This window comes from Perna viridis, chromosome 8 (assembly GCF_037379345.1).
Source record: "Perna viridis isolate PV_CMFRI_1.1 ecotype Kerala chromosome 8, ASM3737934v1, whole genome shotgun sequence".
NCBI classification, from domain to species: Eukaryota; Metazoa; Mollusca; class Bivalvia; order Mytilida; family Mytilidae; genus Perna; species Perna viridis.
Genome location: NC_142452.1, coordinates 20,755,946 through 20,772,033, shown reverse-complemented (window position 1 = coordinate 20,772,033; position 16,088 = coordinate 20,755,946). Strand labels below are relative to the sequence as shown.

At 33.3% G+C, this 16,088-nt stretch overlaps 3 protein-coding genes across 35 annotated transcripts in view; 2 read left to right on the top strand and 1 right to left on the bottom strand.

Annotated features, from left to right (window-relative positions):
- Nucleotides 1–341, bottom strand: part of LOC148609784 (uncharacterized) — a 31,590-nt gene extending 31,249 nt beyond the window's left edge. For 17 of the 32 annotated variants that reach the window (XM_088540962.1, XM_088540965.1, XM_088540964.1 and 14 more), the window contains exon 1: nt 19–95. The gene's annotated coding sequence lies outside the window, so the exon portion shown is untranslated. Of the gene's footprint in view, nt 1–18; nt 96–315 lie in introns of those variants that run through there. The other 15 variants (XM_088540963.1, XM_088540970.1, XM_088540976.1 and 12 more) reach the window with 3 other exon arrangements.
- A 3,849-nt stretch (nt 342–4,190) lies between these two features.
- LOC148609782 (uncharacterized) overlaps nt 4,191–16,088 on the top strand; it is a 44,680-nt gene continuing 32,782 nt past the window's right edge. The window contains exon 1 of one of the 2 annotated variants that reach the window (XM_088540959.1): nt 4,191–4,387. The gene's annotated coding sequence lies outside the window, so the exon portion shown is untranslated. The remainder of the gene's footprint in view (nt 4,388–16,088) is intronic. The other variant, XM_088540960.1, reaches the window with a different exon arrangement.
- Nucleotides 10,902–12,357, top strand: LOC148609783 (uncharacterized; the record flags this gene model as incomplete). Its single annotated transcript, XM_088543150.1, has 2 exons — nt 10,902–11,148; nt 11,585–12,357. Coding segments are annotated over 2 exons (903 nt in total), but the record flags the coding sequence as incomplete, so codon positions are not given.

Below are 16,088 nucleotides of genomic sequence, written 5' to 3'. Positions count from 1 at the left end.
AAACAAAAACGGTCCTACCTACTCTCTCGAAAAAACAAAATGGCTGCCAGGAAATTCTGTGTAAGCTGGAATGTACAGAAGAGGAGTTACCCAGTAAACAGAAAGATACATAGAACACACAGTGTTCTAAAAATAAACACCCAAAATTTCATGGGGAAATCAGGTAGTTTGGCAAAATCTTTGTTCTTTATTTTCAACTCTTTTGTGAAGTAAAAAATATTTCTGTTATATTTTCAATCTATTTATTACACATTATTATCACAAATGTTTAAGAAATTAAGATTTATTGAAAGTAAAATAACTAAACAATCTTACCTTGTCAAGTTACCTCCTGATTTCTAAATGGAATAATCCAACACATGCTGTTCATATCATCAGATGGGGGATTCCATATAAAGATTTGATGAAACATGAGAGGGGTTATCATGGCTTCCCTTTCTACAAACAGACAAATAATCACTTGATTAAACAAATCAGGATTTAATTATTTTATATAGTTGTGATTCTGGGGTCATTTATCAGGCCATATATGTATTTTAATATCAAATTTATTGATTTGTTTGAAAAACTGGAATATAAAAGCTAAAAAAACTAAGACATTAAATTTTAACATTGCCATAACCAAATGACTAATTGAATACTACTCAACATAAGAAACAGGTTTTAATGTAGCTTTACTTTCTGCAACATGATAAAAAAAATCTATGCAAATTACTTTTTTGGAAGGTTCATTAATACAAGCCATACCAATTCACTTCAGATAAATTTTGATGTAGTGAATAAAAATCAAAACATGAATTCAAATTAAAATCCATCTAATTTTTTTTTTAAAGTCAATACTAATGTAAATTACTATCTGTCCTGTGATAACTAAATAAATCTTGTGAAAAAAAAAAAAAAAAAAAAAAAAACATTTCACATATAAATCTTTGAACAATATATTATTAGTAAACAGCTGAGGTTTTAGTAGTAAATGCATGGAAGTATAATATCTACACATGTCTATACTTCAATGGTAAATGTTACTCAGGAGGTTCCACAATGATAGTCAGCAACAGGGTCTGCATATTGATTTAGATTCAAGTGCTACAGGACAAAACTACAGTATGTTCACAGTACGGCTCACTGAAGAAGTTTTGTGAGCAGAATTTGATAACAAAGAGTATATTACTTATTATGGACCAAAAAGTGATTGAGTGTAATCCTCTCCTACGTGCTGTCCCTGTGGTAGATATCAGAATTTGTGGCAAATTTAATGCAAGTTCAAATATATTTTTAAAAAATAAAAAAGCTATAAAATGTATGTTTGACTTTAATAACATTTAATGTCTATAATTTAAGAAAAAAAAAACAAACAGTTAAATGTTGATTATGAATAATATTTCGTGTATTTCTATGTAGAAACTTGATCTTGTAAAATTTTTTTTCAAATTTGTTGAACATGGTCTATGATTTGTATTTTGGATCTATTCCTATCATTTGGTATGAAACAGCCTTAATTACTGATAAGTTTTAAATTTTTGTACATTGTGACCTCTACTGATTAGGATAATGTAAAAACAATAATCTGTAACTCAAATTGTATTTTACCAATATCATTTAAAGTGTGTACAGTGTTAATTAATTTTCTGAAGATGTGCATATCCTACTTTGGAGAAATCTAATAATTTTTTTTCTACAATTTCATGATGTTGTTCAGCTATAAATGCTTTTATCAGTACATTACTTAAGGAAAGTTATAACCCATAATGTAGCTCTTTTCATTTGTTTATTGTTTAAATACATATTATTGAAGATACTAATGTGTTGACAAACATAGAACAATGATGCAAAGTCCAGACATGTATGGGTCTTGTTTATGGGGTAAAACTGTGTAAATGCCCACCACTGAATCAGCCACTGAATAAAAATATGTAAGGCATTACACATTAAGGTAGATCATACCCAATACTTTTGTCTATAGGATTTCCTAATTTTTCTTAAGATCACCTTAAACGAACATAAGTAAATTTTTTTAATTTCAAAACAAAGGTCACCAAACTTGATTTCAAGATAATTGAAATGTTGACAATGTTTTACAAGATGTACATGTAGGTTTACAGAAGGAAATTTACCATATTAAACTGCATTTTGTATTCTAAAACTGGTTTTAAAAATTGTAAAAAGAATACTTACCACACATTTTCTATACTCAGTAAAAAGAACATTGGGTTATCAGACTTATTTTCTTGATATTTCCAAGAAAAAAATCACTTTAAATTTCTAAAGGACATCTTTCTGCCAGTTACAACTGTACCACCCCCTTGAATGAGTCTATTTTTTTTTAAATATATGTTTGTAGTTTTTACCACCTATAGTTTTATGTCAAAACTTCTCTTTATATGTTATTTTACTCCATGTCAAACACTATTTTCTTGTGTAACAGGAAAGTTAAATTGGTCCCAGGTTCTGGATCCTCAATTTTATTTAGGATTGAAAAAAAGTCCTGGATCTTTCACTATTGAAAGTAAATTTAAACCCCTGTCCTGGGAAAATACATATTTTTATATAAATTTGCAAGATGAAACAAGATATTTAGTGTAATGGGTATGATCTATTTCAAATAGCAAATTTTCATCACTAAAATAAGCTGTTTAAACTAAGATCAAAGAGTACAAAATATTAAATTAAAGATTGTGTTACCTAAAAAGACAAATGCCTCTCCCTTTCCAAAGTTCAAAGAACTATATCTCCCACAAGTTTTAGTAAATCCTAATTCTTTGTAATATACATAACTACATGTCCTAACTACCTTTAGAGTTTCATGAAATTTGGTGCGATAGTTTCCGAAAGGTTGCACTTAAAAAGTAGAATGGGGATTATAAAGTATTTACAGTGAAATCATACTTGCCAACTTGTACATGTACAATTTAAGCATGTTTTCACAATTTTTACCATTTGTCCTGCTGATTTTTCGGTCAAATTTGTTCCAAAATCTGATTTTGTCAAAATTACCTAGAAAACTCAGAATTCAAACCCCTAAATTCGTGTTTCAATCTCATTTCTTTGATTAGAAGAGCAAAATATCTGACAAAAGGTTATCATTGCTTTATAAACTTTTATCACAGGTAAATGATCTCCAAGGAGCAATCTCGTCTGAATATAGCTGAAATATTGCTGCTCGGACGTTAAACCCCAACAAACAAACAAAATCCAAGGAGCAATCAGCTGATCAAGGTTACCATTGATGAGTGACAAATAAAGAATGAATCCCAATTGGATCTACCACTATTTTATGAACCAAACATTTTCTATAGTTTAATTTCTACTGCACAATTAATTTGTTAATTACTGTCAATTTAGCAGTCTAAATTTTGTAGAGCCACAGGTGTTAACAAATTATTTTAAAATTCAAAACATCAGTTTACCTCCCTTATAATTTTCTATCCATTTTTTTAACATTTTCTTTAATTTCAAACGTACAGTGTATTTCCCAAGTTTTGTTTACAATAGTTACTGGAAATACTACTCCTTTAGAAATGTAATGATTATAGAAATTTGGTATCAGCATAATTGAATAGTTGCTACGTTTCCCAAAATATTTAACCTCAAGGTATGCAGTTCATGAAAAAAATGCTCCAATTTCAATTTTCAATTAATTAACATGATCATGCCACAGGTCCAAAGGATATGAAGATATTGATAATAAAATGTTGCAGATTATTAAAAATAAACTTTAAAATCAAGATAAAGGTTGATAATCTTTTTTCTAGAATATTCAGCATAGTTTATCAAGGAAACAAACTTCATGTATGAGGTTTTCCATAAACTTGACACATAATTTACTTGTTACCCAACGAGAAAAAAAAAAAACAGAAGAAAAACCTCCAATTTTTAAACCAAATCTCCAGCTGAAAAATGACAAATTTCCAGTTTTGAAGGAACCACTTATCACTTACATGTGCAAATATATAATTTTTATAAGAGACATTTTATGTTATGACAAAATGATTTTTCAAAGCACAAAATCTCCTAAAAATTCACAAACTGAATACTACAAGTAGTACACGATACGTTGGTTTTGCTTAAGTTGTAAATGAACTCTTCACTGTAAACAAGTTGAAAGATGGCGGGAAAAAAGTAGTTCTGAAAAAAGTTGCAATGATTTGCACACTCGAACAACGACCTTAAAAGATATATATTTATCAATATATGAAAAATGTATTTTACAAAAAAAAGAAATAAACTGTTGTATGAAAGTACTCAGTTACAAAAAAAGTTTGTTTACTTTGAATGACGGATTTTTCTTTTGCGCAATAGCTTCCGGGAAAGAAAGTCGCCATGCAGAAGACTCAACTAGCATGATCCACAAGTGGACTATACTCGACGAGTAAAATAATAGTATAGAGTGCGTTAACTTCGTAGTTTGAAAAAGAACGTTTTCTTCATATCATTAACAAAATATCTTGTCCGAGATTTTTTAAAGAAATTACCCCTCAAAATTTCCATTGGCAAAAAAGGAAGAAAAAAATAATTGCTACCAAAAAAAAAAAATACAAAAAAGAAAAAGAGCTCAAAACTTGAAAGGTTTTATTGTCATAAACCCAAGGTTCATCATTACCTTTAAAAATATTGTGTGACGAATGTGCATGATATGCCTCACGTTCACAAAATTACACCTCCGCTACCAAGGATTGAACCTTAGAATTAGTTCTTTAACATAAAACCACTCATTTTATTTTTATCTTTCATGTTTTCATCGGATATTCATTTTTTGTTTATAGTCAAAATGTGAGGTTTTATCATTGGACGCCATTTTGCGGGGGTAATGTTCCGGCAAATTGACCTGCGGGATGTTTTTGTCTAGATATAACAGATTATTGAATAAAAACGTTCTAAAATAATTGAAACACAAAGTTCAAGACCATGTGAAAGAATAATTCACTTACCTGTTGTTTGTTGGGGTTTAACGCCCGAGCAGCTATATTTCAGCTATATTCAGGCGATAAACATGAAAGAGATGATAAAATGAACATGAAACGATGAATGAAAAAACGATAATGGGGTCGACAAAGTTTAAATGCCACAAGATAAAAGGGGGATGGGTAGGGTTGGCAATTTAGCCTCCTGTGGCGGGGCACAAAGGTTTCTACTATCGAATACCACAGCTGGGTTCTTTAACGTGTGAGGAACATGGCATCTTTCCCAACTCGGTTCACCACTGGTTTGCAGTCAGGTTTTCCTTATTGTAGCCTGACAACCCTAGCATGTAACACGCCAAGGGTACCCCATTCTACCACCTGGGGCACATATCCAAGTTGCTCTGTAGGCAGAGCGCCTAGCCCCTGGCTAGGTTTCTGAGCACTATTTAGTCGCCTTTTATGACAAGCTTAGGGCTGTTGCAGGCCTATTTTGACACCCGGACCTGCATGGGGCCACTTACCTGTTGTAGGAAGCCAACATTAATCATCATAATTTGCATATAAATCCATGCATTTAACAACCACTTGCACTTCAATTGATGAGTCCCGAGAAGTACCTTTCTGAATATCAGTTAACTACTTTTTAGGAATGCAAATGACGGAACGAATCTTTTCATGCTGTGTACATGGATTTTAATGTTTTTGAATTGTGCTGTTATTATAGCTTCTTTGTTATTTTCACCCTTGGATTTTGCAATATCTGAATTGTCCAGTTATTAAAGACTATTTTTTCCACACTTGGATTTCGCTGCATCTGAATTTTCCAATTATTAAAGCCTCAGTATTATTTCCACACTTGCATTATGCTGTATCTGAATTATCCTATTATTAAAATATCATTTTTTGCTAATATTGGTTATTGTATTGTAAGTTAAAAAAATATCTCCTTATCATCGTTTTCACTACCACAAGTCAACAAACTTGTAACAACATCAGCGAGCGGAACACTTTCCATTCACCGTTTCCAATACCACAAGTCAACAAACTCTTAAAATCGTCAGCGAGCAAAACAATTTCCATTCACCGTTTCTCATGTTGTATTCCATGGTTCATTAATTTATCGCTCACATTGCTCATTGATCGGTTCGATTTGCACTTCAAATACATGTAGCAGTTTCAGTCATCGAAATATAATATCAATAAAATAATCATGAATTATATAATTTAAACGATAAAATCAAAAGCAAGGATCAAGTACTATATTTTGAAGCTTCCTCAACCACAGCATAGGATGAGGATGTATACCATCTCTGTATAAATTTAAATTGTAATGGGAGACTGTTCTGTAGGCTTCTTTCTTTCAACCCTTTTTAACTTTTGAATCTTTCATTATATCTAATGAAAATTTAGGGCCATTCACATCTCCATTTAGATTTATAATTTCTAATTGAATTCTTTCAAGACTTCAAATAATATGTCGTCAGATGTATCTGGATTACGGTGACCATGACAATCATTCCACTCGAAAATTGGAAAAAATGGAGAAGAACGAAGAAAAATAATCTCTGCTGTAGGATGTGAATCTATAATTTCCCTTTTTAAGGCTTCACACCTCAGCATGGCATCACGGACAGTGAAATTCTTGCGTAGATAAATAAACACCCCCCTTTTTTCTGTGAATTGACAAGTGCCAAGCCATATAAATACTAACAGGGTGGTTTCTTCCTCTAAGAAAGCTTTTAAGTCTGCAATCAATATTTTATCATCAAATGATGCCCCAAGCCTAAAACAAAATGTAATCAAATTTTCCTCATCTTTATCAACCTCATTCCTCAAGTACCTTCCCTTGCTGTCTGTAACAAGTATAGCTTTCCTCTTCTGCTCCCCTTTGACTTTCAAATCATACTCAATTTGAAATCTATCCAGCAGTTTCTCTCTTGATTTTGTAGACATTTTGTTAGAATGACTAAAATAACTTACAAGAACGCGTGGTCTATGTGTAGTAAAAGTGTCAAGTGATCACTTTAACGGGCATTCATTGTATACATGTTCTGTACTTTAATTTCATTAAATTTTAATAAATTAATTATCTGAAAGCATATTTCATCATTTTTTGTGACAATATATGGTATACACTTCAGCGAGCAGGACAATTCCCATTCACCGTGCAATTTTAAAAAGTTAACATTTGCGTTGTTTCCCCAATGAAGTGTAAATTTTGCACCAATTTAAGTCCATGGTAATAAGTTAATTTATAACCACTCTATGCAATTTGTTTAGCTTTTTTGACAGTTGCTTCATTTTGAAGAAGAATTGGCCAGACAACTTAGCGGGAGTTGTTTCTGAGAACTTAAAGTTACAGAATGCTTCGTGACATTGACAAATTTCTGTTTGAAATAATTTTTTGCTTTCTAGAAAAGAAATTAGGTGACCAACATCGGTGTCACGATTTTCATCTCTTCTTCAGATATATTTCATTTTCTATGATTTTGGTATCAAATACTTTCTCAAGAGCTTCCCCAAGTGGACTGATGATCTGACTACATCTTTTTATGGTTGTATCAGTGTATCGACCTTTAGCGGCTGCCAACTGATCTTTAAAAGACCTGTTCAAAATTTCATTCATGAAATCCATAGACAGATTACGTCCAATCCCACCACCATAGTTTACAGTTCTGTTGTAGAAAAGTTCATGACTGAGTTTTTCATTTACCCAGCCATTTATGGAGCACATTAGTCTGTGGGCTAGTGTTAGGTATTTAGGATGCCTTGTACTATAAAAATGAATTAAATCTATTGCCCAGTGTGACATAATAGCATCTCCATCGGCTTCTCGAACTGCATCTCTACGACGACAAATTTAAACCACTCCATACAATTGCTCTGCTATATATTTCCTGACCATCATCAGTCACAGTTTCTGTGAAAGATTTATTTGTTTTTTGTTTTTTTTTCTACTGTTAGTTTTTACACTTAGTTTACCTTTCCCTTTCCTTTGGATTTAATTTCTCTACAGGTATCAGTGCAAAACCAAGCAGATTCTGGAACATGATCTGGGTTAATGTTAACACATTTCATGTCATACCATTCAACACTATAACACATACCTTCGGCCGAGCAGCCTATCATTGGTTTGTCGTCACCAAGGTCGGTTCAGCATTTACAGTATGTATAGGGTGCTTGCCTACAATATGCACTACAAAACCTGTCCTCCGGTATGTCTTGTGTGGCAATACCAGCACATGAGAGATGGTATACCTCCTTTTTCTTGCAGTTTGAACCAGCCATGCATGCAATAGTTTGTTCTTCAAGATCTTCACCACAACATAAAAGAGGGCCCAGATTCATTATTAACTTTGAATTTCTCAGTTTCCATTTGATGCCAAACATGTGTGACTATGCTTTTACAAACTTCCTTGAAATATTCTTATTTTTCATCTTCGCATGCCTCCTCAATGTTTTTAGGAGTATTTGATGGCTTGTTGTCTTCAAAATCTAATAGATGTTTTGTCAAAAGACATGTGTAACCCTTGTGGCAATGCACATAAGCTCCCATGAATGGTTAAAATTGTCAGAAACATCATCTTTCACTTGCCTGTAGTTAAAAAGATGCTTTAAATGGCTCAGTGTTCCCTTGTTTCTTATATTAGAACCTGTAAAAAAGGTATCGTAATAGTCTTGTTTCAGTATCATTTCTTTGTGAAATTCCTGTACCGCTGGTTCTAGACCCTCAAGACGTTCCCATGGGTTAAGACCATCTGCTGTAGCTTTATGTGCATCATTACCCTGTTCACAACTCAGGCCATCTCCATATACATGACATTTGTATGGTTTTGAATGTACTGAAGGGACGTAGTGCTGTAACCTATCATATATAGATATGGCACCTTGTGTACTTGTTGGATCTACATAAAAAACGCCAAGATTGCTAAGCTAGACTCAGTGGAATGGTCATGTAATATATGAGCAATCTTTTAAATGAGTTTTGAACCATGGAATATGTCGTGATATTATTCGACTAACTATAATCTCCATTCTTTTATGGAGAGCATTGAAATCATCATTACCAGGCACGAAAGTGCTCAATGGCAAATCAGAAGCCTCTTTTTAATGTCATTGTCACTATCCCATGTGAGATATGAAGCAGGAATTCTATTTACTGTCATGTATCCAAGGGCCATGTTCAAGTACTTGTTAGTGTCAACTTGTGTTGGGTGTCTTGATGTAACCTTTTTGCCAATGTTGTCCCAGCAAAAAGTAAAGCCCGGTACCATGGTCTCCTCTGGTATAGTGTCATTTAAGTGACTTGTGTTTTCTTCTAAATCAAGTAAATTGATTTCATCATTTTCATCAGAGACACTTCCTGATGAATCTTCATCATTGCTTTCAACTTGGTCTTCTAGATTCTCTATGTTGGCATCATCTTCACTTTCATCAGTGTATATCATTGTAACTTCTGCATCTGATGACTCGTTAATTTCATCTTCAATATTAGGTACCATAGCGGCTAATGCAACAGACAGATCTTCATATGCAATGGTTGCAATGGATGTGTCATGTAGAGTTGCTAGTTTCTGTTCTATCTCTGTTTTGCATGACACAGCGACGGAATCAAAGCCTTTCCTTATTGTGTCCATAGCTGACAGCGTACCCATATACCCAACACAAATTCCTGTATGAGTCATCTGCTTTATTGTCTCCTTTTTAAGACCTCCTCTCCAGAACTGAATTGAGTTGACCGTTAGTATGAATTTAGACTTCCTTGGTGCTTTTGCATGTAATACACAAGATTTTATGATGCCTATTTTAGGTTTGAGATTCACACCTGAAGAAATCTCCAGTGTTGATTCATTATTTTTGGTTGTTATTGAACTTTTTAACACATTATATGACAAAGGTGCTTCATTTTCTACCTTTTTTAATGTGCAATTCCAAGAGAAATCCCTAATATTGGAGACATTAACATCTTGACACAGAGATAAGTCTGTTTCTGGGTGGAAAAGACTTTATTTCTTTCTTCACAATTTGTGAGCATACGCATAGGAAATGTTGCCTACTGCCATTTGTTGCTCCATAAAGACTCTCTATTGCCTTGGTGTATTTGCGAGATTTAACTGCATTTACTATGGTGTCCCATTTTGTGTACTTGCTTGTATTTGGCTTAAAAAGGGCTTTGACTGGAGCAGACTGTTCCTGAAAACGGGTAAAAATATAATTCCCATGCATGTATGTGATAAGGTGGTAGACTTGTTTCTATACTGCATGATGTTATTTTAGATAATAATATCTAAACTGTGATCAAATTTGATATCTTAGGTACATAAAGTAAGTACAACATTGTTTAGAAGATTTTATTTTATTCAGTGCTTCCGCACTTTGATTGGATAAAAATATCTGAAAAAGCAGTTATTTATTGTAGTAAAGAAATATTTATATGTATACATTATTAAAATGTATGAGATATCACATGCTGAAGGAAGAATATCAATTATGCGTACCGTGAGATTATAATAATTATTAAACAAACCTTATTTGGTGTGCTTGTAAATCTTGGCTTCTTGACATAAAAGGTGCCTTCTTCAGAATCACTTTTCCGTTCAAAACTCATTCAAGGAGTTCTGGTATCTCACTGAATCACTTAGACTCGCCCAGCAAGATGGACAAAGAAATTTTCCAGATTTTTTTTGCTACTGGGGTTACACTATTTCCAGTAAATTTGTTCAATGCATCTCTTGCAACTTGACCACTATTAGGAAGTGCATTTTCAATGGAATATCGGAAATATCCTCTCCTGTCACCCATTTTTTCAAAAGGTAAATCACAGTTAGCACAATTGGTCATTTTGAAACTGCTAATAACACGTGTGAAAATGTAATGAAACTTTTGGAGTGAGTGTAGAAAAGGGCGGGAAAATAAGTAAGTCTACAGTAGCAATATGGATTCAATGGATATTGAAAGACAATTCAATTTAGTTAAGGAAGATTTCAACATAAAATTTGATATAAAGAAAGATCAGATGTTGCAAAGTCAGTATTAAATGGTAAGAATGTGGTTGCTTTCCTACCCACTGGCTATGGTAAAACCTTATGTCTTGTCGTACCAACCATGGTAAAGGAAGAAGATGGTCCAATCACATTGATAATATCACCACTTACCTCGCTTATTGACAATCTTATGTGTACCATGCGCTTCTGGAACATCTCGTGTGCTAAGATAACTGCTGATACTGATATGGAGACTAAGAAAGGTAAATATGAGTACCATTGATGTAATATGTAGGGTCATTTAGCCTACCCAGCCTAGAAATGATTTAAACAAAGGGTGTCCATTTCAAACAACTCTGTTTCACCCTTGTTGACTCATGTTTAGATCATAGAAGTTGGTTGCACATTCTACATGTAGCTATGCATGTCCAGCGTGATGAATTGAAAATGAACACTGTTGAATGCTCATAATTTGAGATTTTGATGAATTTTTAAAGATATCACTTGTTTTTAAAGTACAGATTAATATTAATGTTTCTGTAAATATGCCTACTTCCAGATATTGGCAATTAGAAATTCCGTATAGTTTACTCCTCTCCTGAGTCGATTTTAAAACCCTACTGGAAAAAATATTTCTTTCTCGTGTGTGGCAGACCCAATTAATTCTAATTGGAATACATGAAGCCCATTGTATTTCAGAATGGGGCGAGGACTTTCGAAAGGATTATCAAGAACTTGGTATTTTGAGGAGCTTTTCTTCTGTTCCCATTATGGCTCTAACTGGAACCAGTACAACAAGGGTGAAGAAAGATATATTTTCATCATTACAACTACAAGAAAGCGAAACTGATGTTGTTTTTAAATCTCCAGATGGGCCAAATATTTTTATTCAGATTAAAAAAAGAGAAAGCGCAGACGTTGAACAATATCTGCTTTGGTTGATCGAACACATAAAAGATAAAGGCGTCAGTAGCAAAAAATGTATTATATACTGTCGTAGTATTGATCGTTCGTCTGGTCTTTTTGTCACCTTAAAAGATAGTCTTGGCTTAAGTGCTTATACTAACAAAATTAAGAAACATGAAAATGTCATGATAGAAATGTATCATAAGGCTAACCATGAAGAGTCAAAAGAGAGAATACTCAAAGAATTTAAAAATGAAAGCAGTACCATATGTTGTATTATTGCAACAGTAGCACTTGGGATGGGTGTTGATATCAAAGATGTAGATCTTGTTGTACATATTGGTTGTCCAAAATCTGTACTTTCATTTTGGCAGGAGGCGGGTAGATGTGCCAGGGATGGAAGAAAGGTTTTAGCCTTGTTATATACGACGGTTTCACAATGGCATTAAAAACGACAGATAAAAACATGCACAACATAGTTAAAAATACCAATGAGTGATGCATTCGAAAGCAAATAATTGAGAAGCTGTCAGTAGAGGAGGTGGTCCATGACGCTCATACTATCTGTGAAGAGTGTACGCTGGACATCTGTGACAATGATGCTTGTTGATGCTGTTTGGTTTGTATTGAAAAATTCCCATATCAGAAAAGATGTTCCTATGGTGTAGAAAAATTTCTAGAATTGTAAAATTAACATTTCTAATTTTTATAGACCGTTGTATTCCTTTAGCAATATTGCATGGTGAATGGGTGTTGCCCCGCTCACTGTTTAAAATATGCATATTTGATTTATAGAAACATTTCTTGGCAATATCGGTGAATTGTGATTGCTCTGCTTGCTGTTTAAAATATGCATCTTTCATTTGAAGTGATTCAAAGAGATATTCCTTGATAATGTCAGTGAATGGGGATTGCTTGCTCACTGTTTAAACTACGCATCTTTGAAGTGATTTAAAGAGACATTCCTTGGCAATAAACATTTGTATGTCAAAGGGTCGTTGCCCCGCTTGCTGATTATTAGTGCAAGCATGTTAGAGTCACGAAAGAAACAAGTTGATATTGTAACACATTCAATTATACAAGAACTAGCAAAGTCAATAATAAAGAGCTAGAAATAACCATATTTTTTCAGTTTTTTTCCACATTATCAATAGGCAAATAACTATAATGTTTATTCCATGACCAAGTGAGAAATTTTATACGAAAACGGCTGACGAGGTGATAACTGTTGGACAGACAATAGTAAAATCGCCAAAATTCAAAGTCGTGAATAAAAGAAATATATAGTTACGTTATTAAAATTATAATGGACATGAGTTGTTACGTAAGTATATTTGAATAAAAAATGAAGGAATATATTCAGTGTGTGGCATGAAAGTTTTATTTCAAAATGATTGATTTCCCGCTTTTTTATTGAATAAGAATTTGTTCCGTCAGATGATTCCACAAATTTAATCAAGCACAACAGAGCAAGATGTCGGCTTCCATGGACAAACGCTTCATGTTTCAATATCGGAATAATTGCTTCCTATTAATGTTAGTGGCGATCATTTGAGCATACTTTTGTTGTTTGAGTGACCTGAATACTTGATATTTTAAAGTTAATATTTACACCCAGAAATTAAGGTCCAATGATGAAACATCACATTTTGACTATAAACAAAAAATGAAAATATCCGATGAAAACATGAAAGATAAACATAAAATGCGTGGTTTTATGTATAAAACTACCTTAGAATTAGAGTGCTCGGTGACAAGCCAGCGACAAATCAATTTGACCAAAGAATTAACCCTTAAGCCAAGTCAACAGACTAACTAATGTACTTCACCATAATTTCTGTGACAAGGGGATGCAAAAATCTAAAAACGAATAGTTGGCAGTTGGAAATGAAAAGTCATCCTTTTTATCATAAATTTTAGTATTAAGCCTTTACATCTAGAAAACGTTTAAGGCATACATTGTAGCATGCCTTAGCTGGTACAGACCAAAATGTGTAACTGTACCAAACTTTTTCCAGTACCCAAAGTAGGCTTGGGGTAGAACAAAAGAATTTTTTTTGGCAGAAGTTCATGTATGTATTTATATTATAATAGAAGAGTTTGCAAAACTCATTCATGATGTCATATTCACTCATTGCATACCATTAAGTGTCCAATTATTTGGCAAATAAACAACTAAATTAACAAATGACGATTTCATGATAATAAATCCCAATTTTCAAAACATTTTTACTTTGTAATTTCATGTCCAAATTTGGTTCTGTAAAATGTTTTATTTAGATAAAATAATTTATATTTTGTCTGCAAATTTATAATTCTATTACTTTGTTATTAAATTATATGTAAACCTTTTATTTATTACATAAAATCATTATCAAAATTTTCTGTTCAAATAGTCTAAATACTGAATTTTGATTTTATCTACAAGTTCCTTTAATTGCAGCTTAGAGAACCTATAGATATTTTTAGTTGTCTTAATTCTTAAAAAATAAAGTTACAATGATTTAATGTTGAGACCCTGTGCAAATTAGTGTCACATTTTGTCAAGACCAGTCCTCAGAAACTGAATTTGTTTGAATTTTGTAGGATTGTTAGTCACCATACATGCACATGAATGTAGTTGATTTTATTGCCTTGCCAATTTGATACGACAAATTTTACAAGAGTTATGGGACTTGGTTGAATTTGCACATGCTACACTAAAGCAACATTTTATGGACGAAACTCCATGAAAACTGCTCAACAGACTTGTTCAAATTTTGTTAGTTTGTTAGTCACCTTACATGTATGTAGTGATCTGTAATATTGCTCGCGCCCCGTGCAGGTCCGGTTGTGAAAAAAATAGGCCTGCAGCAGCACTAAGCTTGTCGTAAAAGGCGACTAAATAGTGCACAGAACCCTAGCCGGGGGCTAGGGCGCTTTGCCCACAGAGCAACTGGGTTGTGCGCCCTAGGTGGTGGAATGGGGTACCCTTGGCGTGTCACATGCTGGGGTTGTCAGGCTATAATACGGAAAACTTGACCGCAAACCATAGTGGTGCACCGTGTTGGGAAAGATGCCACGTTCCTTGCACGTTAAAAAACCCTACTGTGGTATTCTCTAGGAGTAGGAACCATAGGGCTTTGCCACAGGAGGCTAAATTGCCTGACCCTACCCACTTGTCCCATACCATTTTTCATTTCATCATCATTTGATGTTCATTTTATCATCCACTTCATGTTTGTCGCCTGAATATAGCTGAAATATTGCTGCTCGGGCGTTAAACCCCAACAAACAAACAAAAAGTAATATTGCTGGCCTTTTTAATTTAACGAAGTTTACAGGAGTTATGGGACTTTGTTGAATTTGTACACGCTACACTACAGGAGCACTTTGTGGATGCAATTCCTCTGAAAATGCTAAATGGATTTTGTTCAAATTTTATGAGATTGTTAGTCCCTATGTGTAGTTGATCATATTGTGCTGCTTCTTTGTTGAGTTTGCACTAAATTGTGGATGCAACTGCTCGGAAACCTAACGGATTTTGTTCAATTTTTATAGGATTGTTAGTCACCATATGTAGTTGATCAAAATCTCTGCCATTTTGATACGAAAAATTTTGCAGAATTTATGGGGCTTTTGATTTAACAAAGTTTACAGGAGTTATGGGACTTGGCTTGGCTTAATGATAAATTAGCCAAATCGATTTTTTTTTTTGCTGGCATGTTGCTGAGTGGTCTGAGGTTTGATTCTTGGTGACAGGAGCTATGCATAGCAATCTTGTTTTTTTACATCTTAAATCAAGGTCAACTGGTGTAATTTGGTGTCTGATCGGAAACAAAACAAAAAAAATTACAAATTTATTTTAAATGATACCGCATTATAGAGGCATTTCTTATATTTTTATGTTCTGAGATTTATTGCCACTTAACTATTACTGGCCTTGTTTTCTTTAAATCCAAAATATGTTCTTTGTCATTAGTGTACATAACTGTAAACCAGTTTCCACCAGATTCAACTTAAAAGGCAAATGTGAAAGTCTCAATTATTTCTAAAGAAACTAAATACAATGTACTTTTACTGGTTTGCAAAACTGATATAAAAAAGAAGGCCAGACTTAAAATATTTCCATTTGCCATAATATAAATGCTATGAAAAGAAGATTTGGTAGGTAAATGATTTATTTTTCTCCCAAATGACTTCAATTTTCAAAGATTAGTATATACAAATGTTTGTAAGAAGATGTTATAGTAATCCTGCCATTGCTAATTAATTTTGTTGTACCTATCAATAAGACAAAATAGCTCTTGAAGTGACA